This window comes from Hyperolius riggenbachi, chromosome 7 (genome assembly GCF_040937935.1).
Source record: "Hyperolius riggenbachi isolate aHypRig1 chromosome 7, aHypRig1.pri, whole genome shotgun sequence".
Classification (NCBI taxonomy): Eukaryota; Metazoa; Chordata; class Amphibia; order Anura; family Hyperoliidae; genus Hyperolius; species Hyperolius riggenbachi.
Genome location: NC_090652.1, coordinates 218,291,154 through 218,316,530, shown reverse-complemented (window position 1 = coordinate 218,316,530; position 25,377 = coordinate 218,291,154). Strand labels below are relative to the sequence as shown.

Sequence of the window (25,377 nt, the reverse complement as noted above, 5' to 3'; positions counted from 1 at the left end):
TTCGGCTAACCCTGCACCCAACTCGATGGCGGCGTACCTATACATGCGCAAATATAGCCCCAAGCCTAACAGAAAAGGTAAAGTTAGCTCATGCTTTCATTTGATGACAGTGAAATATGGTAATTGTTATAAAACTAGCATTTTCTCGACATTAGTTAGTCAGAGCAGCTTTTTAAAGGTGTTCCTCGCTTACAGTTTTAACTTTGCAGCTGTCTTCTTAAATGAGCCCTCTGCATATAGCTCATATAATATCTAAATACCAGGGGAGGACTAGAAGACTAGAAGAGTGTTTCCTGCATTAGCCAGTAATAAAATCTTTTTATACTCCCTTGGTGTTATAGTACACCTGATCTGCAATAATACACAAGCTTTACAACCTTACTGGGCTTTCTTCCAACATCGTGTTGTGAACTGCTTCCCTTAATTAGACAGTCATACATTTATTACGGTCCCGGGAGCTTCAGCTTTGCGGAAAGATGTCAATCTTGCCTCACACCTTTCTTTCCTAGGAATGGGCTACAGGCACGATTCTAACCTCCAGCTAAGCAACTGTAAATTGTTAATATGGAATGAATTATTTACCTGGTCTATCAAGTGCTTTATGCTATTTGCAGCTTGTTCTCCATGAAGGCATATTTTGTTTACTTACTGTGGTGTGGGATTAAAGCAGCAGGAATTTGAAATTCACTTTTCTCTGTTGTTTTGCAGTAAGTGTTCCAGTCATGCTTAGCATTGCTGAGCTCAAGTCTCAGTCCGCAATGGAGATTTTTATTTTTTGCCGCATGGTCATGGACCTGATTAAGTTGCAAGTTTTACTAGTGACAAGGGCTAGCACTATTCCAACAAATGTAGCGGAGTAATCCCATGATTCAGCTGCCAAACAAATGTGCTGTAAAACAAACAACTTGCGTCTTCATATCCAAGTTTCACAGCAATTTAATATTACTGACTGAGTTATTATTCTAAAAAGTTAAAGCACTCATTAAATGATAACAGGGTAAAGAGGTGCCGAAAAATGATGAAATATGTATAAAATTAAACACAAAATACAAGGTAGAGACTTACTCAATAAATGACAAGCTGTAAGGTTCAAAGGATTCATTGGATTATTGACAATGCATTTTGCAGGGCAAAGCCCACTTCTTCAGGTCGGCAAAAAAAGTGTCTATGAGAATCCAGCAAAGAGCCTAGAGTGCTCATTAAATGGCTGTTAATAAATAGTGTCTTGAAAAGTTAACACATGTAATAAAGTAAGGCTTCATTCACATGGATGATTTTAAAGGGCAGTATGTGAGGGCAGGTGTGGTGTTTTACCTCCTCAAAACCCTTCTTTGAAGAGGAATTTTAACCTAAGATTGAACTTCGTCCGAATCAGTAGTCGATACCCCCTTTCCCACTAGAAATATTTATTAATTATGTTATTTTCACTACAGTTCCTCTTTAAGTGAGCAGTAATGTGGTGTTGCAGCTCATGGCAGTTGCAATAATCGGATATGCGGTGCTATCAGCCACTTGGAATATTTTCTGCAATAAACAAATATTGTAAAGTAGTAGCAACCGAGTGACTAAATGCCTAGTTTAGCTGCATCACTACTACTGACAGCCACCTTGCAAATGCCTAGATAACCACTTTATATTTACTAAACCACCAGCATCAGCTAAACCTGGTTACCATATTCAGGAATGTTCTTTGAGGGTTCTTGTTTATCCTTGTCATGTCATATTTAAAGACAATAAAGGTAATTTTAACTGGACTCCTTTTAGTGTTCAAGAATATTTCATTGTACCTACTGAGCAGCTTCTGAGGAAGAACTTAAGAAGCTGCTCAGGAATAACACCACATATTATAAAATATCAAAAAAATATCCAGTTGAAACTATCTTATATTTTCTTTGGATATTCCAGAATCTTGTGAGTGAGCAGTCTGAAGTGAAAGAACCTTGCATTCGGTGAACTCCTCTGTATATAGCAGGCTTTGTGTTATGAAGAATAACTCAAAGATTCAGAGAGAAAGAGAAAGTCTAATTATAAATTGATACAGTATTGAATAAGGACAAATTGGGGATTAAGTTGATAGCCCCAGTGACAGGACGAGAACCCACACTTGAGGATCCAGCTGGGATTCAGAAAAAGCCCTTTTTGGAGAAATATAATCTTCAAGCCTGATTATCAAGCCTTACCGCCAGTTTGCACTTATGCAATCTACTTCATAATTTCTGCCAGCCAAGAGGGAATTATTATTAACCTGTGGAAGATTATCAGCCTCTGATACAGCCGTCACTGAATATTTAGAGATTACTGGTTAATGCAACTTTCGCTGAACTTTATTAAATTACAGTGGATGATTCCTGTGTCTTTTATTGTACAAAATTTAAACTGAATGAACTCACTTTAGTTAGGCTGTAACAAAAGCGTAAAGACTTATAGTGCTGTGTGCTGAGTTTAACTGATGCAATGCTGTTCTGCTACAATGTTTTTTTGTGCTAGGAGGTTAAGTCTGTAAATAATATCTTCGAGCAAAGAAGAAATGTTGAGTTTCAGACCAATTTAACACAAACTTCTCTGTTTGTGTTTTTACTTATGTTTGATGACAAATCTAACGTAGGTATGTTATTATTAATGATTATAGAGTGTAGCAAAAATACCAGGTTATCTTAACTGAAGGTAACTCTGGGAAGGACTGAGCCAGGAGGCAGAGAGACGATTTGGCCCCTAGGCAGGACTGGATTTCCCAGACAATAGCCTCAGGCCTTGTGAACCTATCCAGTGATCAGCAGAGTAAGCAAGGAATTGTGCTGAAGAGGTGACACAAGACTGGGGAGCCTCTACTATATTTTAGGAAGAAAATACACTGATCAGCTACAACATTAAAGCCACCTACAGGAGTGTGACATTAATTATCTCATTACAGTGGCAGCAGGCAAGGGGAGCACATTATACGGCAGCAAGTGGACAGTCATTTCCTGAAGGTGATATGTTGGCAGCATGATTAAGTGTTAGGATCTCAGCAACTTTGTCAAGGGATAAAATGTGAAGTCTTTAACTGGGTTAAAGCATATCCAAAACAGCAGGTCTTGTGGTATGCAGTGATGTCTACAGGGCCGGCCCTAGACTTTTTGCCGCCTGAGGCAAATTTTTTAAAAAATTGCCACCGCCGCCCCTTCCCCCCCACTCGGGGGGGGGGGGGGGGGGCGCTCTGGGGGGCCGCCGAGCTGGAGGGGTAGCTGGCAGGACGGGGGTATTGGGCCAGCGGCGGGGAGGGGGGTCGGACCCCCCCTCCCTCGCCTGGGTCCCCCGTCCTCCGCTCCCCTCCAGCCTAAATAGAAGCAGCCGTATGTGTAAGAGGCACGGGCGGGGAGGACACTCACCTCTTCCCAGCATGCGCTCCACTGACATCACTTCCTGCAGCGTTGCAGGAAGTGATGTCAATAGGGCGCACGCTGGAGCAAGGAGGAGGTGAGTGTCTCCCCGCCCGTGCCTCTTACACATACGGCTGCGTCTATTTAGGCTGGAGGTGAGCGGAGGACGGGGGACCCAGGCGAGGGAGGGGGGGGTCCGACCCCCCTCCCCGCCGCTGGCCCAATACCCCCGTCCTGCCAGCTACCCCTCCAGCTCGGCGGGCCGGCTCCCCGCACCCACGGACGGGCGGGTGCCGCCCCTGGAAATTTGTCGCCTGAGGCAAAAGTTTCACCCCGCCTCATGAGCGGGCCGGCCCTGGATGTCTAACAAAAGATGGTTCAAGAAAAAAGACACAGTCATAAGTTAAGAGACACATCTTATGTGATCGCATAGAAGTGCTACCGTAACACAAATGACTGAAAACTATGCTGCAAATGACAGAAAGATGTCAGAACACAAAGTGCGTTGCAGCTTGGTGAATATGGAGCTGTGTGGCTGCACACCTGTCAGATTGACTATGCTGACCTCTGTCCACCAACTTAAAAACCTTCAGTGGGCACATAAGCTCAATGCTGGACAATGAAGCAATAGGGTAAGGAGTCCTTAAAGGATCTAAAAGGATCCTGGTGCTCACTTTCTATAAAGCAATCTTTTACCCGTTTAAGGTAATAACTTATTGACCCTTGCAGAATGATGGTTTAAACACTAGCAACAACCACTTCGCTTTCACGTCCTAGAAAAGCTAGAGTCATCATAGCTAACAATCTGCTGGATGTTCTGAAAAAAAAAAAAATGTCAAACCAACAGAGGCTCACCTTGCAACTTATTCACCTTGCAACTTATTTCATGTATTAAATGGAACTGTTGCTGAAGTCCTGGTGCCACAGGGAACTTCCAGAGGTCTTGTGGAGATCATGCCTCAGTGAATCAAAGCTATTCTGAAGACACAGACTGCACCTACTCAACACTCAGCTGGTAGTTTTATTGTTTTGGATGACCAAAGTATATCTAGTTCTTTATACTTTCCAGATTTTTACATTTATACATTACTGTTTTACAGCTGTTAGAACAGTTATTCCGTTTTATCACTCTAGTTAGTTTATTTAACCCTGACATCCACTGGCATAGCTTAGGAGCTATGATCCCCAGTACAAGTTTTACATTGGCCTCCTCAAGCGCTCTGTAGATAACAACTGACTTGGAGCACCAAAACCTGTTAAGGTCAGCTGCAGTGTCAGAGAGGTGTAAGATGGGGAGGTGAACAGTCTATTAAAGGAACACTATCAAACTAAGTGTTCTAAAATAACAACGTACAAATAATGTCTATTGTAGCTGTGTAAACAATTTCCCACTTTTCTTGTTAAATATCAGAGGCAAACGCTTTAATCAATTGTGTGTAGAATTTAGCTCTGTTGAGACAAATCATTTGCAAAAGAGGTGTCTGGTTCAATGCACAACCAGTGTTGTTGTTTTTTCCATATCAGATTACAGAGTATTTTTATCTGAAAGCAAAAAAAGTATGAAAAGCTGTGGTTTCATAGACAATTACAAATGTTTATAACAAGTTACATTTCCTCTGCTCTCCTGCAGACAGCTCAGAAACACAGGCAGCTTCTGAGAGCTTTCTCTCACATGCGGCTACCAGATGCACTGTGAGGGAATTCCCCCTCCCCTCATGGCTCACTCTGCCTTCAGATTAGAGCAGACTGCCCAGAGTGAAAGGAATTTGTTACAGTAAACAAAAGAGATAAGCAAATGAAATGTATACATCATTATTTACCAGCACTTCAGGCACTCTCTAAAACCCAAGTTAAACAAAAACATGTTAATCGATAGTGTTCCTTTAATGGTTATAACTAGTCTGTATGGCTGATATTGTGGTGAAACCACTCCCACAGTGTGATGTCAGGACCATGGTTCTGACATCCCACTGTGGGAGCCTTGTTGCATTGTGGGAAATAACAGCTGTTCCAACTGCCAAAAAAGCAAGCAGCATCTCCTTTCACTGACATTACCTGCCAGCAGTAAAAATGCCACCATGTGATAAATGTCAGAATGTAAATCAGGGAGAGGAAAGATTTTACAATGGGCAAACACTGACTAAATCATTTGTACATAATTATTGTAAAAATTAAGCACTTTTTTTCATAAGATTATTTTCACTTGAGTTCCTCTTTAATAAAGCAGTTGAAGGAGTTGATGAGAGACCCTGGTGTAGTTTCTACCTCTGCATCCCCTATTGCTACACCACTGCTGCCACTTACATTTCTCCTTTTGTCTTCCTATTTGTGAGATCCTCTACTTCCACCTTCCTGGAGGACCACTGTCCCTTGGGCTTGCTGCATCTAAAAATTACTTCACTTCCATATTTAGTAATATTACTGCCAGGCATTAGTTTAAGCAGTTGTATAAGAATCAGACGTTTGTATGCTGCAGGCATCCAATGTGTGCTCCTTGCAAACCTTCAGACATAACAGGCTCTGCTTTTTTCCGTCGTTTGAAGCTAATTTTGGCATAATTGCAAGCACAGTACAGCTGTGTGAACAGTACTGATAGCTGTTCCGCTATTAGGGAGCAGAATTATCACACCATGAAAATATATGATATGCCCCTTTTCTAGCCCTTTTTTAATTTGTGACTTTGTTCTGCTTTCAAGTTAATGCAGAGCTGGTCCACAAAACTCAGTTACGGAATTAACGCCAGGCAGAAATATCTCAAAGGATGTTTCATCCAGAGATCATGGATCGGTGCTACAGATGGATTTATATATATATATATATATATATATATATAAATAATGCATGGATACATAATCACAGACAGTGATGTCAAATGTTTTCCCAAGTGAGCTTTAAAGAGTTCTAACTGGCTGTCAAGTGAACAATGTGACTGGTTCACAAAACTGCTGTGATATGGATCTGCGCTGGTATGGTAGAACAATGTGAACTAATTGTTCCTCATATTTTATATTCTCCTTTTGTATAATTACTTCTCTTCTGGCAGGTCTCATATGCCCCAAAGCAAGTACATGAAGAAAATCATTAACCTTATGACGTCCATGAATTACAGTGTAAACCGGTATAATTAATGGTGTGTTAGAAAGGATCAAACTGTCTATTGTGCCTCACCTGCTGAATAACTACTAAATTACTCCCATCACAGGTTTTACTGATGCATGACTGATAGGTTATGTCAACTGCATGAATGTGACATGAGGAATGTTATCATATACTGTGCAATATATTCCATGCCTATTGTACATCAATGCGCTCTCTAACAAATATGCTGAAAGAAGGCTACATAACCTATCTGATCAAAAATCCATTAAAAATGAACACGGGCTGCAGATTTTCATGTCACAACAGTCTCCTTAAGATAATTAGAAAATGAGAATTGCTTGGGTAGAGCAGAAGCCAACAAAGAGGCTTATTTATCAAGAGAGGCGCAAGAACATTAGAGGCGAAATGGAGTAAATTGCACAGAGCATAGTCAGGATTTAGTTGCTAAATGAAACAAGGATTTGGATGGTTTTGGTTAATTTATTATTGCTATTGATTTAAAGAGAGGAGATTGCAAAAGTTGGCCTAAGGCTCAATATTAAAAAAACAAAACTAAGATAATGGCAAGAAATTGAAGCAGTATCAGACTTTGTGTTGTTGGGCTCAAAGATCACTGCAGACGGAGAATCCAGACATGACATTAAAAGATGTTTACTTCTTGGAAGGAAGTCAATGACAAACTTAGACTATGTAATACAATGCAGAGATGTTGCCTAGCCAACAAAGGTGTGTATAGTCAAAGTCATGTTTTTTTCAGGTAGTAATATATGGTGTTGGACTATAAGGAAAGCTAGGTGCTGAAGATTCAATGGTCTTTCCTGTGGACAGTTGCCTGGCTCTATTAGCTGTAGTGGAGGAGTTCTGAATCTGGTGAATGTTGGTTCACAGATGCTGGGGAATCTTAATTAGAGGCTGCCCGAACCTCAGATTTTGGGTTCGCGAACTGCAAACGCGAACTTCCTCAAAAGTATGTGTTCGTGCGAACTGGGCAAACCGCCACAGACTTCAATGGGCAGGCGAATTTTAAAACATACAGGGACTATTTCTGGCCACAAAAGTGATGGAAAAGTTGTTTCAAGGGGTCTAACACCTGGAGAGGGGCATGGCGGATACATGCCAAAAGTCCCTCGGAAAATGATGTATTTGACGCAGAGTAGGGTTACAATCCCAAAAGGGCAGAAACCACATTGCATCGCTGAATTGGAGGCATAAAGTGCTTTAAAACATCTTGCGTGAGTATATATCGATCAGGTAGTGTAAGTAGTGTACTGCTTCACACTGACAGACCAAACTCACTGTTTAATGCACCGACGCAAACAGCTGCAAAGGGTTGTCATTAGTTGACACTCTCAGGACATGTCAGTCCTCTTGGCGGCAATGTTTGTGTAGTGATGGCAACTGACTGTGGCCTGTATGCAGCGTGTAACCCAAACAGATATCAATAACAGATACAGTAGCAAGCTAAGCACAGCTTACGATTGACAGTGTGCTGGATTGCTTGCAATAGTTAGAATAGTATAGTAGAACTACAAAGCCCAGCAACTGACTGTGGACTGTATCAATAACAGATACTGTAGCAAGCAAAGCACAGCTTATGATAGACAGTGTGCTGGCTTGCTTGCAATATAGATAGAAGAGTATAGTAGAACTACACAGCCCAGCAATAACTATGGCCTGTATGTACACACACAAAAAAAACAAAAACAAATAGAACAATATGAGCCCTCAAAAGGGCTTTTGTTTTGGGGTGCTTTCAGCAACAAACAAAAACGCCTAGCTAACTGATCCTGTATCTGCAGCAATGTCTCTCCCATCCACTCACTACAGCAGCAGCACCAGACTGAGAACATGGCCAGCGCTGCTGCGTTTTTATAGGGAGGGCGGGGGTCTGTGGGTATGTGCAGCCTGATTGGCTGTCATGTGTCTGCTGACTGTGATATAGGGGGTTAAAGTTTAGCCCAATGACGAGGTATAGGGGGCGGAACGAACCGCCCTTTCTGTTCGCTACCCGCCACAGACTCGAACAGCTGATGTTTGCCAGGAACTGTCTGCCCGCAAACCGTTTGGGCCATCTATAATCTTAGGAGACACTTTGGGGATCCAGAAGGCTCATATCACACAGGATGGAAACTTTAAATCAGATCTTGATGGAGGTGGACTCAAACACTGCGAGCCTTATACAGTACATGACAAATCACTACCCGAACAAGACTTTTTTTTTTTACTGTATATTATTAAAGTAAACCCGAGGTAAGAGGGATATGAGAGTTGCCTGGCCGCTATGCTGATCTTGCATAAGTAGTGTCTGAGTCAAAACCCTGGAATAAGGCTAATCCAGTCAAACTTGAGTCAGCTGAGTCAGAGTACCTGATCTGCTGCATGCTTGTTCAGGGTTTATGGCTAAATGTATTACAGACACGGGATCAGGAGGACTGCCAGGCAACTGGTATTGTATAAAAGGAAATAAATATGGCAGCCTTCATATCCCTCTCACCTCAGGTTCCCTTTAAACTTACAATTAGGGCTCTTTCACACTAGAGGCTGCAGTAGAAAAGGCTGAAAGTCAGCCTTTTGCTTAACGGCAATACATAGCGTTTTCAAAGCGTTTTCAAATCGTTTTGAAAGCGTTTTACAGCTCATATAAAAACGTCCTTTTTTTTTCTATAAAAATAAGTGAACAAGTCAGCTGTAAAACGCTTTGAAAATGCTGAAGTTGGCGTTTTCCATTGACTATCATTGAAACAGCCAACTTCAGCTGTAAACAGCCCTGAAAAAGCTCCTGGGAGCGTTGAAACGCAACGCTCCAAAACGCCGAGTTAGATATGAAAGGTAAAATGAAAGTCTATGGACTTTCATTTTACCTTATAAAACGCCAACTTCGGCTGTGGCGTTAAAACGCCGAAAAAGTCCTCTGGTGTGAAAGGGCCCTTAGGGTTTTTTATTTTAAAATATATACTAAACCTGGGGCATCCATGGTGAAGGGGCATCTTGTAGATTATGCCCCCTTTCTACCTCATGCCCCCTTGTACCTCTTGTGCCTCCCTCTGTCCTCTGTCCCCCTTGTCTCCTCCTGTGTCCTCCAGGTGTCTGCCTCTGTACTCCTTGTGTCCTCCTCTATGCTCCTTTGTGCCCCCTGTGTCTTCTGTTTGTTCCCCTGTGTCCTCCTCTGCATGGGCACAGTACAGGGAGTCCCAGACACTGCGGCGGGTTGGAGGTTTGTATTGGCAGCGTTCACAAGTCAGGAACTCCCTGCATTTGGACTATAAGACGCAGTGACTTTTTTCCCCACTTTTGGGAGAGAAAAATTAAATCTTATAGTCCACAAAATATAGTAGTACATTTTCAGTCTGTTATCTCCTATAGACGTGATGAGCTTGTGGAAGTTGATCAAAGTTTATTCAGTTTTATGTCAGGGAACCAGATGTGAAGTCTAATTCTTTATCCACATAATAAGTTTGCTATCTCTGCTTCGTTTACATAGTATATAATTGCATTTCTTTATCACTTCAATTAACTTTAACCCACTGACTCATTTAACTATGTAAGCATTTCTGGTTGGCTTGGGTGATCTGTATACACGGAAGTGTCTCATGTACATATAGAACAAGCTGCTGCATTGCTCTGATCTTCCTGTTTAGATAAATACTCAGTGTGCAGCTGTTCACCGCCAGAACTATTTTATGTACATTTATAATAGCTGAGAAAAACAGATGCCAATTGCCATTGATGGCTGTATATAGTTATGAAGGATCTGTTGTGTATTTCCACAGAACTGATTCGGTAGCAGTAAGTGAATGTTCCCATCAAGGAGGATTCTCAGCAGAGATCCCTTTCATAGAGGCAGTTTCTGCAGATAAATTACTGCAAGCAAATGTTCTTTCACTTTCTAGCAGTGTCTGTTAGCAAACTAAGGGCTGGTTCACATGGGCGTCTGCTGAGCTTTTGCTTGGCATTGCGTTCAAACGCCAGCGTTTAAACGCCAGCGTTTAAAAGCTAGCTTTTGAAGGCTTTTGGGAAGCGTTCAAGGCTTGCAGTTCTGGTCTCTGCTATTGTTTCCTCGCGTTTACTGCCTCTGAAAGCAGCATGTTGCTTTTGAGACTAGACGCAACGCTGGGATCTACTGCCAGGCTTTCATGAAAGCCTGCAAAAGCCAGCTCTAAACGCTCCCATTCACTTGCATGGGATGGCAGTAGATCCCAAAAAACGCTGCGTCTGAAACGCTGCGTTAAACGCCACAAAAACGCCCGTCTGAACCAGCCCTAAGTGTTCCCCAGCGTCATTGCAGGTCCATCAGCCAATAAGTGTTCTCAGGTGTCATTGCAAAGGCCTTTCTTTCAAATAAACCTGAAATGAAAATGTATTTATCAAATACTATCTGATTTTAAGAATCCCTGGTGATGCCTGAGTGAAAAAAGAGAAACAAAATCAGGCTGCAACAAGACCACCAGAAAATAAAGAGGGCATTAAATGTGTAGCCCCTTTTTCCTTCTTAAACCAATCCTAAAGCAATATGCTTTTATAACTTTTGCAAGGGGGTGCAAATCGGTCTCAGGTAAAAAAGGGTGGAGGAGCTCTTATGGAAAAAACGGCACCACCATATGTGCCTATTATAAAAGCCACGATTAGTGACAACAGACATTTGGGTACATGGCGGTGACCGCTATCAGGCACCTGCAGGCACAGAAATGTACAGTTTTGCCGCAAATCACAGCCTTCATAATGTGGCAAATAATTTGGCTTCATGATCTTCAGAAACCTGCTGGATTTCATGTATGGTTGCACTAAGTCACTGGCTCCAGCCTGCTGATCACCTGACACCCAGTGCAGTTTCTAGGCTAAAATGCACCCAGGGCGAGGGTGTAAAAATTGCGCCCCCCCCCCCCTAGGTTAGATGGGTAGGTGCCTCTCAGTATAGGTTAGATTAGGTAGGTGCCCCCTAGTATAGGCTAGATTAGACAGGTGCCCCCCAGAATAGGTTAGATTAGGTAGCTGCCCCCCAGTATAGGTTAGATAAGGTAGCTGCCCCCCCAGTATAGGTTAGGTAGGTGCCCCCCCAGTATAGGTTAGGTAGGTGCCCCCCAGTATAGGTTAGATAGGTAGCTGCCCCCCAGTATAGGTTAGATTAGGTAGCTGCCCCCCAGTGTAGGTTAGATAGGTAGCTGCCCCCCCAGTGTTGGTTATATTAGGTAGCTGCCCCCCAGTGTAGGTTAGATAGGTAGCTGTCCCCCAGTGTAGGTTAGATAGGTAGCTGCCCCCCAGCGTAGGTTAGATTAGGTAGGTGCCCCCCAGTGTAGGTTAGATAGGTAGCTGCCCCCCAGCGTAGGTTAGATTAGGTAGCTGCCCTCAGTATAGGTTAGATAGGTAGCTGCCCCCCAGCGTAGGTTAGATTAGGTAGCTGCCCCCAGTATAGGTTAGATAGGTAGCTGCCCCCCAGTGTAGGTTAGATTAGGTAGGTGCCCCCCAGTGTAGGTTAGATAGGTAGGTGCCCCCCAGCGTAGGTTAGATTAGCAGCTGCCCCCCAGCGTAGGTTAGATTAGCAGCTGCCCCCCAGCGTAGGTTAGATTAGGTAGGTGCCCCCAGAATAGGTTAGATAGGTAGATGCCCCCAATAATGGAGGGGGGAGCCGCAGGGAGGGCAGCCCGACCTCTCCCTCCCTCTCCTCTCCCGGGCGCCCTCCGTGCTCCCCCCTCAGATGCAGAGTTCGTGAGCAGCAGGGAAGCGCTGTTTAGAACTCACCGGCTGCCTGGCTCCAAGCGCTGCTCTCTCGCCGCTGGTCTCCTCTCTCTGTATACATACTGATACACGCTGCTTCCGGCTACAGGAAGCAGCGTGTATCAGTACGTATACAGAGAGAGAGAGGAGACCAGCGGCGAGAGAGCAGCGCTTGGAGCCAGGCAGCCGGTGAGTTCTAAACAGCGCTTCCCTGCTGCTCACGAACTCTGCATCTGAGGGGGGAGCACAGAGGGCGCCCGGGAGAGGAGAGGGAGGGAGAGGTCGGGCTGCCCTCCCCGCGGCTCCGGCTCCCCCCTCCATTATAGCGCCCCCCTCCCAACAGCGCCCCGGGCGGCGGCACGCTCCGCACGGGGCAAGAAACGGGGCTGCTGACACCTAACGGATAAACAGTAACTAGCACAACTGTCATCTTCGTGTTTACCATTTATCTGCATCAATGTTTTACTTCAGCTTACATCTGGAAATATGCCTGAAGAAGGGGACTAGATCCCAGAAAGCTTGCATCAGTTAGCTCTATTATGCTGGCCACTAATGATCCAATCTTTTACATCCAATCTTACCATTTCTATCTAATATAAGGGAACTGCCTATAGTATCCAATTAATATATCCCATCAGTTTACTCTTCTACTACATAGATTTGGTAAGATTGGATGAAAAACATTGGATCATTAGTGTCCACCCTTAGTTAGCCATTAAAAGGTATTATTTTTGTTTTTTTCGTTATTTTTTTACTACCTATATATAATGTGGCAAAGAATTTAAATTTGGGCATCTGGAGGTGACGGATTACTGGAAAGCATGGTACATTTTAGGCACCTGGAGGCACACGAAAGAATTGCGTGCACCGGGGGTTTGCAGGTTTCTGCCGGGGGGGGGGGGTCATGGGTTTAGGCACCACCAGGGGGGTCTTAGGGTTAGGCACTAGAAGGGGGGTCTTAGGGTTAGGCACCAGAAGGGGGGTCTTAGAGTAATGCACCACCAGGGGGGTCTTAGCGGTAGGCATTGGTAGAGGGAGGTTTCTGTGTGAGAATAGGGTTAGGTTTAGCCATAGTAAAATATCAGTACTAATTACTGATATTTTACTATAGGAATGCAGCGGTAGAATATCATTAATTTTAGCAATATTCTACTAGTGGCAATCCCCCTTTTTCCTGGCTCCTTTATTTCCTGTATGGATGCAAATCTCTTCTTTTAGAAAATGCTATTGTCCAATGTCAAGGACAAAGGCCTCAGGCCATCTCCACATGCTCCAAGAAGAAGGTGGGGTGGTGGGTGTAAGAATCAGTTTTATTCTTGCAATGGTCTGCTAAAGGAACCAATTTCAAGAAGAAGAAGGCATGTAATTCAGAATCGTTCCTTAAGATTTGCTATTTCTGCTTAGGGAAGGCCGTTCATGCTCAGTCAGCAGGAGGTATATATTTTCAGTGGAATCTGTCTCTCCGTGGAGCAACACAAAACTTGGGTGATCTCATAAGTTCAGGGTAACTTTACTTTGGGCAGTCAAAACACCGCCATAAATGGAGATGTTACTTTCCAATGGGTTGAACCAAAGTATCAAACCAATTAGGGTTGTCCAATGTAATATCAGGGATCATTGCATAAATGCATCAATTCTAATCAGTTCTTGACGAGAATTGATGCATTTATGCAATAAATACTGATCCTATGAGTGCAGCTGTACTGGTTTGGACTCAATTTTTCTTTTTTTAGGTATTGTTACCAGTGCTAGCACCTGAGTGTCTAGTCAGTAATATTGTTAAGAGCAATTCATTTTTAGTTCTTTGTTCAATGTAATGATTTATAAGTGGTATGCTCCCTGTATGTGGTTTGTAAATAAGAAATAAGTAAAATAAGTACATAATTAATGTATGGTATATACAATTACTGCATTATGAACCTGAACGCACCACAGAATGGATGTCAGACCATTCTATCAAAACCATCATTGTTGTCTGCGCATTATGCTGCTAAGAATAAAATTAAGATTTCAAAAGACTTCTGTTCCTTGGCTACAGTATATTCAACCAAAGTCTGAACCCAATAGGACATTCTTTCCTGACATAATAAAAAGCAGGTAGTTACAGTGGGGTAGTAAGTGTATAGTGGTGGGTGTATATGTGTATAGTGACCATAGCAGAGCCCAGTGGATAATTTGGGCACTGGGGGTGGAAGGGGGAGGGAAAAATAGTGGAGATTGTAGTACAAACAAAAGAGGTGGGGATACATTATTGGATGGTATTGATAATCGTAGGTGGAAGAGGGGGGGGGGGGAGTGTTAGTAGTAGGTAGGACTAGGCTAGTGTTATGGGTAGGTTAGTGTTAGGCCACATACACACATCAGACTATAGTCTTTGGAAAATGAAAGATCACAGACCAATCTTACCACCCTTCATGTAGTATGAGAGCCATACCTTCCCAGTCTTTTCTATGGAGCTGAACTCCCCATCAGAAAAAATCTTTGCAAGATGCTGCACACACAGATGCTGTACAGACACAAAAGATCTGTAGCTGCAAAAGATCTGTTCCTGCCAAAAATCCATTCCTGCAAATTGCAATGATAGTCTATGAGATCTGCAGATCATCATACACACATGATTTAACTGACATTCATCTGCAGATCAGATCCACCAGGATGGATTTTCAGATCTGCAGATCTGCAGATGAATGTCAGTTAAATCATGTGTGTATGATGATCTGCAGATCTCATAGACTATCATTGCAATTTGCAGGAATGGATTTTTGGCAGGAGCAGATCTTTTGCAGATACTGATCTTTTGTGTCTGTACAGCATCTGTGTGTGCAGCATCTTGCAAAGAGTTTTTTTCTGATGTGGAGTTCAGCTCCATAGAATAGACTGTGTAGAGTATGGCTCTCATACTACATGAAGGGGGGTAAGATTGGTCTGTGATCTTTCATTTTCAAAAGACTATGGTCTGATGTGTGTATGAGCCTTTAGGAGTAGGTTAGTGTTAGGAGTAGGTAGAAGGAGGGTTAGAGTGAGAGGCAGGAAAAGTGATCAGCATTATTCAGCTCCCAATAGTACAATATCGGGAGAATTACCGATGTCCTACTAGCAGCTTTACCCAAATTTTCAGATGCCTTTTACTTCATATATTCAAAGCGTAGCCTCTTTAGGAAGTAAAGAGTATAAGAAAAGCATAGTACTTTTGAAGGCAGGGAAAAACAGGTTTGACAGGAAGCAGTACAAAGACTTGGGGTGAAGTACATCAGAGAGGATCATAATGCACAATGATATGGATTGGGACACAAGTGGAGCTAAACAGGATAGGAAGATAGTAACTATGGGGCACAATATATATGCATGAGGAAAGAGGGGCACTATAATTGGAGAATGAGAAGAACAGAACAAGTCCAGAAGAGAAGGAGGAATGTATCATCACTGGAAAACTTGGTGAATGTGGAGGGCAGAGAGAGTGCAATAACTGGTGGAATAAGGAAGACAGGAGGGGACGGGGAGAATTAGAATAAAGAAAGTAGACTATGAGTCAGAATTTACTGTATGGGAACAGAGAAATGAAGGTGAGAATAAATGTGAGATTACCAGGAGGAATAGGGGTAGGCTACATACAGGAAGAGAGGTAGTTGACATTTGGGAGCAGATTTTGGTTATAAAGTACGCAATTTTGATTATACAATCAGTGCCGGGTCAATGACCTCCAGCACTCAAGGCTGAGACACCAAAGTGCGCCCCTCCATCCCTCCCACCTCAGCCGTCACACACTGATTACTATTAGACTAAGAGGCGCCCTCATCGGGGCCCCTGTGCATTGGAAGTGTGCTTGTATCTATAGTTACCTCTACTCGTCCCTGGCAGCCACTAGAGGTCCAGGCTCCATTGCAGTCACATGGCTGTGAACTCTGGGCTCCTTGCGGCAAGTACAGAGCTACAAGGAAGACTGATAACTGGCTGCCCAGAAAGAGAAGGCTATGAAGTCCTTGAACTCTAATGGCAAGTACAGAGCTGCAGAGGAGATGAGAAAATGACTGTCCATAATGAGAAAACAGTTAAACCCTGGGCTTCTAGCAACGGGTACAGAGCTGCACGGGAGATGGGAAGAACGGCTGCCCAAAACCAGAAGGCAGAGAAGCCTGGACCTCTATCAGCAAATGCAGAGCTGCAAGGACAGGAAGATGGCTGCCAGGAACGAGGAGAGATAACTAAAGATACAAGCACGCTTCCAATGTGTGCACTGTATATGGGGTTCCACACACCTGACTCAAATATAAGCTGGTTCAAAAAACTGATTTATATCTGAGCATGTATGGTATTTAAAATTTATGTTTAATCTCTGAGATACTAAAACACCTAAAACCCTTTTCCTTTACTGAATTGTTAAAATATAAACAAAGACAAACAATGAAATTCATATATTTCAACAAGTAAACTTAGCAAGTATAAATAAAGTGTTTAAAGAGACTCCGTAACAAAAATTGCATCCTGTTTTTTATCATCCTACAAATTCCAAAAGCTATTGTGTTCTGGCTTACTGCAGCACTTTATACTATCACCATCTCTGTAATAAATCAATATATCTTTCCCCTGTCAGACTTGTCGACCTGTGTCTGGAAGGCTGCCAAGTTCTTCAGTGTTGTGGTTCTGCTATGAACTCCCCCTTCCAGGCCCCTCTATGCACACTGCCTCTGTATTATTTAGATTAGGGCAGCTTCTCTCTTATCTTTTAAAAGTTGGATAAATCATCATCTGAGCTGGCTGGGCTTTCACATACTGAGGAAATTCAAACAAGGGCAAAGCTGTTTGCAGGAAGAAACGAGCAGCCTGAAACTTCAGTGCATGAAAGCTGCAGGGGGAAAGAAACACACTAATGATCTCTTGAGATTCAGAAGGAAGGGTGTATACAGCCTGCTTGTGTATGGATGTATTTTCTATGTGTGGACATACTGTACATCAACCTACTTCCTGTTTTGGTGGCCATTTTGTTTGTTTATAAACAAAGTTTTTAAAACTGTTTTTAACCACTTTTAATGCGGCGAGGAGCGGCGAAATTGTGACAGAGGGTAATAGGAGATGTCCCCTAACGCACTGGTATGTTTAACTTTTGTGCGATTTTAACAATACAGATTCTCTTTAACCCATTTCTATATACAGTGTTTGATGTTCTTATGCATCACTTTGCAAGGGACCTGGTACATTTGGGTTGCTACTCATTTATCGTCCATCTGTACATGAAACTACCACACTTGCATATTTGCCTCACCATGCCAGGCAAGCAAAGATTAAACTGCAAACTTTCAACTAAACTATGAAGCCACATCCCTTTAAAAGGGCACATAAAATAAATCAAAAGAGTCCATGCCATCCACATGTAATGTATTTGCAGTCTTTCCTGAATTGGCCCTGGAAAGTGTTTTTTCCTTATATATGTACAATACATTCTTAAATGCCACTCACCACTCTCATTGGCATCAATCTCCTTCTGCCCAATGTAGTACCAGACACACCCCATCCAGTGGGCAAGCAAGGCAAACATGGACATGAGAAGGGTCAGCACCACCGCACTGTACTGTGAGTAGCGGTCCAGCTTCTGGAGCAAGCGGAGGAGTCTTAACAGACGAACTGTCTTCAACAGATGAACACCAAAATACTAAAAGAGGGAAAAAACATGTATGATCAAGACTCTTGAAAGTTGTAATGGATTTTCAGACACCACAATTTATTCTTCGACAGGAAAACACAGAGGAAGGAAGGAAATATAACTTGTAAACTTTGTAATGGCATCAACAGAAGTTGAAGTAACTTTGAGTGTTCAAGCTAAAGTGTGTAACTGAACTCTTGCTCTTCAACCGGGCTATAAATGCTGCACTGTTAAGCTTTATTTCTACATTCCCTCTGTAAGCAATAAAGTCCTCTGCACAACCTACCATTTCCATTGAAGAATTCTAACGTTCTTGAAACATTATAAGGGTCACATAGAAAAATATAAACCTTTTTGCTAGGGTAAATAAAAGAATACATCAAAGGAGGGAGTTAATTCCTCTCCTATTCTCCAGCGAATTGTTAGAGCTGTACTTCCCATTGTATTCTTTCATGTTCTTGGAATGTATGTGTGCTGTGAATTGTTAGCAACGTACATTGGAATCTATGCTGAGATGACAATATTCACTAGGTATATACTGTATAAGTGCTGTGACCCAGTGGGTCTGTTGTGCACTGTTGTCATTTTTTCTATAGGCTCAATGAACACTGTTTAATAGTGAAAAAAAGAATAAATCATATTTTAACGTAAGATCATAAAAGTCTGCTTATCACTTACCAGTCTACTTACCACGTTGACACTGAATGCATAGAGCAGATCAAAGGGCAACGCAGCAATGAGGTCCACAAAGAACCATGTGGTTGCATAGTGCACACAGATAGAGCGGGGGTCATACACCACCTGACCAGACTTGCTGACATATGTTGTGCGAAAATTCAATAATATATCTAGAAAGAGCAGGAAAAAGTGGAGAAATTAGAAGAAATAATAAAAAACCTAGAAGCAAAAGGCAATGATAAAACATCCTTATGCGATTGTAATGTCACATATTCACCCACAGATTTGTTACACATCATGTCATTTTAAAGTTAACATTCAAAGTTCAAAAAAATTGAATTAAACATAAATTTAAGTTAACCGATCAGTGGTAACTACAACTACTCCAGCATGATTATAGCTATCTCTCAAGCGAATCATCCATATACATCTACAGAGACCCCTACAGAGAATACAAGCCAATAATTATTTTTAATGGGTGCTGCAAAACAGTACAGACTTCTTTTAAAGTGGAATGAAACCCAGCATGTCTTCTTTGCTCTAAAATATTATTTACAGCATATTATATACTAGCACCATTTTTTTTTACTAGAACAGCATTCAACTAGTTAAACACAGAAGTTACACGCTCAGTGCAGAGAAAGCTGGATGCATCCGAACTGGAGATATTGTTATCTTGTGTTTACTTATCAAGTGAGGAATGTGACACCTTTTCTGACTGTGCAGAAGCTCCTGGTCACAGACAGACACTCAGAAAGCATTTCTGCCTTCAATACAAGATGAATAAAACCAGTTATGTATAAAATGCAAAGGCAGCTCTCAGAGCAAAAAAAATGTACTTTGGGAACTTGTAATTTCTAAATGAATAATAATACTTATGCACAAAAGCAAATATGATAACTGGTTGAACTTGATGGACGTATGTCTTTTTTTCAACCAAAATAACTATGTTACTATGTAACTGTATGTTATGTAAAAGTAGGAAAACATGTTTTTATTCAATATTATGTCAGGGTTTTATACCGCTTTAAGCAAGTGTCTGGGAAATGGGGTACTAAGAGCCTTTGACCACTTGTGCTAGTAGTAGTGGGGTTCTATTAACCCAGACCAGTTGTCCCTTCTAAATGTATGCAGTGGTGCTAAATATGGGATACATTTAATTCTGTAATGAATGCTGCTTAACCCTGTACGTTACAGCACTTCTCAGGCTTCCCTAGCTCCTGGAATTGATGGAGGGCTAATCCACAGACTGGCAGCTGTAAGGGCTGATTCACACTGCCAGAGCTTTTTAAGTGCTAGAGATTTGAAAAGCTCTTGCTCATGCAATGCTATGGGTGAATCACGTCACTCAAGTGAGAACACACATAGCATTACATTAGGAAGAGCTTTTAAAACCACAAATGCTTACAAAAAGCTCCTGCAGTGTGAACAGACCTAAGACATGAGGGTTAGGCCAAAGCCACAACTAAACTAATAAATCCTATTCAATCAATGCTTGTATTGAAGGAGAGGGGATGTTTTATGAATTAAATGGGATATACTTGACACTTGCACTTAGTCCCTGCCAAAGAAACACTCATTTCAGGGTTGAAAATTACAATGCGGAAGAGAAGAATCTGAAGAACATCCAGAACTGCAGCATTTTTATCCTAATGACTGACTACTAATGTTGACTGAGTGCATTTAACTGATGCTAACCAGCTACATTTAAAGGGAGCCTGAAGTGAGAGGGATATGAAAGCTGACGTATTTATTTAATTTGAAATAATACACATTGCCTGGCTTTCCTGCCGATCCTCTGCCTTATATACTTTTAGCCATAGACCCTGAACAAGCATGCAGATTTAGATGTTTCCGACAAAAATCTGTCAAGATTAGCGGCATGCTTGTTTCAGGTGTGATTAAGACACTACTGAAGCCAGTAAGATTTGCAAGATGCCAAGAAAATGGTATTGTTTAAAAGTAAACAAATATGGCGCCCTCCATATCCCTCTCACTTTAAGTTCACTTTAACTGCAGTGAATGCTGTTTGATTCAGGCTGGTCATTTAAATGGACTACCAGTTGTTGATACAGTGACTACTTATGATAATAATAATTCCTATAATTGTATAGCGCTTTTCTCCTATTGGTCTCAAAGCACTTGCGAGGCAGCCACTAGAGCGCACTCAGTAGGCAGTAGCAGTGTTAGGGAGTCTCGCCCAAGAACTCCTACTGAATAGGTGCTGGTTTACAGAAAAGGAATAGCTGAGGTTCGAACCCTGGTCTCCTGTGTCAGAGGCAGAGCCCTTAACCATTACAACTTAAACCTAGTTGAATGCATTTTTAGTTCTAGTACAATATTGCTACTGACCACTGGGTGGGAGAATTGATTACAGAACCTGCTGGGTAATTATGAATTTGTGTTAACATCGAAGAGAGATTTAACTACTGCACTCCTGCTGGCATCTTGTTTTCAGTACTTTCTATTCAGCCTTCACATATTGTTCAGTTTTACACAGTTAAACGGCACAGGTACTGCTTTTAAGACATTTCCAAAGCTACATCTTAACAATTTAACCTAGATGTCGCTTAAATAGTTGACACAGCTTTTAATTCCAAAGTCAATCGTTTCCTCCTACTGGTTTCTAAAAATGTAGCAAGCCACAGTAAATAATTAACAAGATGTCTGCAAATGAAGCACAGACTCGTCTGTGAATAATAACGGGAAAATCTTCAATACATTTTCCTCCCTAGGACATTGGTTCCAACGCTTAGCTATAGACTCTTTTGTGAATGAACATCAACTCGAGAATCACCCAGCTCTTAAGCTGACAAGCTAAAAGGACAACGCTACTGGGCTCCAGTGGGCCTATGCAGCAGATATTTAATAAATGATAATGCTGTTTGTTTTTACAAAATAGACTGAGATGATCAGGCCAGCAATTCTAGCTTTCATTAGGAGAGATGCCCAGGACTGGATACACATCCAAACAAGCCTTTGGATGTGATACATTAAGGCAGCTGTTGGAAGACTATTCAAAACAACTCCATGAATCACCAGTGAGTGCCAGCAACTGATTTTCACTGTCAGTGGGAAAATACATCACAATATGAGCAATCTGTCTTTCTAGAAAGCTAAATTGTATATGTACTGTGGCAGGAAATTCCTGTGTGTTATTGTGTGATTATGGTTACTCCATACACAGTCAGATCATACATGATGGCATATAATGGCTTAGTAATTAGAGTTCTCAAAAATTAAACTCATTTAGGTATATTCTTCAACTTAAAATCCTATCTTAGAATTCTGATCACATGTCCAGAAGCAGCTGAATGTTTCAGGCTGTGTGAGTGCAGCTGTTTGGATTGCAGCTGTTTGGAGTGCAAAGGAGGGGGGGGGGCACAGACGGAGTGTTCATACAAAGATTGAAGCCAATAGCTATGATCGTTTGTAGAAGTGGAACTGGTCATTATCTGGCTCCTGAATGAGTACTTTAAACATAATGTATTAGAGATCTGCTAATAAAGGAGCTTATACACATGCAACCAACTATATGTTCTGCCACTGATTGTTTGCAAGTTTAGGAAAAGGATGGATATCAACAGGTTGCCTAGCAATATTGCTCAATTAGAAGTGCCACCAGAAAGGATTCATACCCCCTAACACTGAGGCTGGCTTCACACTGCAGATTGTCGGTGTGGCCACCGACCACCAAAACAGGTTTTCGGGGATTACCATGTTAGTAATCTCCGTCTGGCATCTGGCCAGGCAGGAAGTGACACTCACTTCCTTTTGGGAATCTGATGACATGCGCGGAAACGTATTGCTAAAATATGCTTCCGCGCATGCACAACCCTGAAAATTGTGGCAGGTTTTTTAAAAACACGCGCTTTACCATAGACCTATATGACTTCCAGTCTGATGCAGATCGCCGCAGGGTAACGAAGGTATGGACGCGTTAGATAGGGCACTTCCGGCGCAGTGTACCACAACATGGGGATTGTGAACTCCCCCATACATTTTCATCAGGCTGTGGTGGGGTGCAGTAAATTTACCGCAAGTCCTCAGTGTGAAAGGGCCGTGAAGGATGAAACATACACTAGTGTGCTCTCCACTAAAACATTGGGGTTTTCTATTTTGAGGTTCTAGTGTCTGTAAAGCCAACCTGATGTATTTCTGAATTGTCTGATGAAACATCTGATATGATGAAATGTCTGAAATGTCCGAAAGACTGCTGTATTGTCTCGCCTAAGCTAACTAATGGGTTTCTGTCCGCCTTTCTCAATCTATAACATTGATGTGTTGCTTAAAAGCAGACAGAAGTGCTCTAGGGTGGTCTGGCATTTGCTCTGCCCATTAAAATCCACTCCATTGTTTGACGCACCTATGTGCCCCCTCAATAGCAACAGAACATGTTGCGAGGCTGTTACCTAGCAATTCATTTGTACACCACTCTGCCCAAAACTGTCACCTGTGCGATTGAGTCCCGATTCCATTGAATGGCAATCTTTGTGTCTATGCACACACCTTTAGAATCTCACTCCAGGCACAAATATTTTACTAGTCCTTTGGAGGTACTCTGTAGTAGAGCTTGCCTTATTTATGTGAAAGCTTACTGGCAAGCCATATCAAAATAAGTCACTATAAAGTTCATGTTTAGTACGTTTGACAGGACCACTCAGAGATGCTACACCCTTGTGGTACAGTTCAGAATCTTAAATAAGGAGAGATAAGATTCCTATGTTGCTTACTGCTGCTATAGCCAACACTCACTTGTATTTCTTCTTCTCCCACAGAGGGATTTGCGCAGCAGCCTATTCTAAAACTCCTCAAACAATAAAACTGCATACAGTATATTGAAATAGCCGCTAGTAGAATATTGTAAAAATTACTTATATTCCACTATTGGGCAGTGTTAACTGTGATAGTAAAGTATTGGTAAATGTAACCAACATTTTACCATTACTAAACCTAGACCTGTTCTCCTTCTACCGATGCCTAACCTTAACCAACACTCCAGACTAACGCCTAACGTTAACCTACCCCACACGCATGCCAAACCCTAACCATCTCCCACTGCCACAAACTTGCCAATATCCTAGCATTCTTTTCAGCTATATATGGAAAATATCTGGCTCCACTGAAGTAGAGTTCTCCATAGTCGTCCATGTTAATTGCGACTATACCCGATAAAATAGCTGGCCTGGTACTGGAGCTTCCAGCACCCAAACTTCACTTTATAGCTATAAATAACATGGAGCCTATGAGATAGCCAAAATTTAATGGTGTTATTGTAAATAGTCAAACGTTAAAAAATGTATTACCACTTTGACTGTTAGATACTGGACTGCTTTCATTATTTGTTATTTTTCCTGCCTTAAAGAGACACTGAAGCAAAAAAAAAAAAAATATATATATATATAATATAATAAATTGTATGTGTAGTATGGATTATTACTAGAACATTAGTAGCAAAGAAAATATTCTCATATTTTTATTTTCAGTTATATAGTTTTTTTTATTATAACATTGCATCATTCTTTAATATGTGCAGTTTACACACTACTCAGCATTCTAAATGATTTTACAGAGCAGGCTAGTGAACTTTTGAACTGTCCTCTGCAGGGAAAAAAAAACAATACAGTGACTGACACTTGAGATAATAATCTTCAGAAGACAGAGCTCTCTGCAACTTTTAAAGTCTTGGAGCTCAGTGGCTCTTTTGCATAGATAACAACTGGAGTTTCTTAGCTCTTCCTGTACTGGAAATAATATTAGACTTATGTTTTTTTCTCCTAATGTTTTATTTCTTAGCTGTACTATACAATCAATTCCTTATATCATACATTTTTTTTTCACTTCAATGTATCTTTAAAGAGGAACTTTACCATAAGGGGGAAAATAATAAATCAATACATTGCAAAGTGAGAAGTAAAAAAAATAGAGGAGAGATCAAGAAATGATTGATATTCGCCATATTGTTTGTTCATGTTGTTTGATCCACGAGTCTGCACATCATAATTTTTACTACTAGCAGACAAGAAAAAAAAACAGACAGCACCAATTGCAATTGTTTATAACCAAACCCCCTAACAATGCGATAAGCTGAAAGGTTGTTCGTTTTATAGATATACATATGTATAAAGGGAGATACTAGTTGCTTGGCAGTTGGAAACAGGTGTTATTTCCCACAATGCAACAAGGTTCACAGATAGGGAACTGTCAGGTTTGACATCACACTGTGGGGGAAGGGGGGGGGGGTTAAAAAGGGCATCTGAGCCATCTGTGTAAAAAGGCGGCCTCCATAGACTTCAATGTTATTTTCTGCAATCTTGGTTACAAGGTGGTGAAAAGGGCGCCCCAAATTTTTGGCTGCAAGGTTTTTGATTCAGCCACAAAAAGGGTGCCCTTTTATAGCCAAGATTTTTGATTCGGCTGCAAGGTTTTTCAATCGGTTACAAAAGGAAGCTATTTCATAGCTGAGATTTTCTTAGCTATTAAAGGGTGCTGGATATAGCCAAGATTTTTTTAGGCTATATAAATGCGACTACAACATCGGTTATATCAACAGGTGACTAAATTTGTTTATAACAGTTAATTTGGTTATATCAGTTAACCACTTTACCCCCGCGCGTACGTATTTCTCCGCCCCTTTTTCCATCCTTTAAAAACCAGGGACGGAGAAACACGTACTTTCCGCGTTCCCGACGCTGCCCGCGCTCCCGCTCGTAAACACGCCGCCCGCCGCTAGTAAACACGCCGCCGCCCGCTCGCCCAGAGATCAATGAACGGGAAAATCCATTCCCGTTTGTTGATCTAAGCCCCGCAATGATCAGCTGCTCTCCTATGGGCAGCGCGATCATTGTGAGAAAAAACTCACGTGTCCAGCCTCCTTATTCTTCCTCCAAG

General features: G+C 41.8%; 1 protein-coding gene across 3 annotated transcripts in view; it reads right to left on the bottom strand.

The window, feature by feature from the left end:
• LOC137524840 (potassium voltage-gated channel subfamily H member 8-like) overlaps window positions 1-25,377 on the bottom strand; it is a 795,600-nt gene that overhangs the window by 144,252 nt on the left and 625,971 nt on the right. For 2 of the 3 annotated variants that reach the window (XM_068245232.1, XM_068245234.1), the window contains exons 6-7: window positions 18,487-18,656; window positions 17,625-17,817 (exon numbers count right to left, since the gene is read on the bottom strand). In XM_068245232.1, coding sequence (XP_068101333.1) covers window positions 17,625-17,817; window positions 18,487-18,656 — 363 coding nt within the window. The remainder of the gene's footprint in view (window positions 1-17,624; window positions 17,818-18,486; window positions 18,657-25,377) is intronic. The other variant, XM_068245233.1, reaches the window with a different exon arrangement.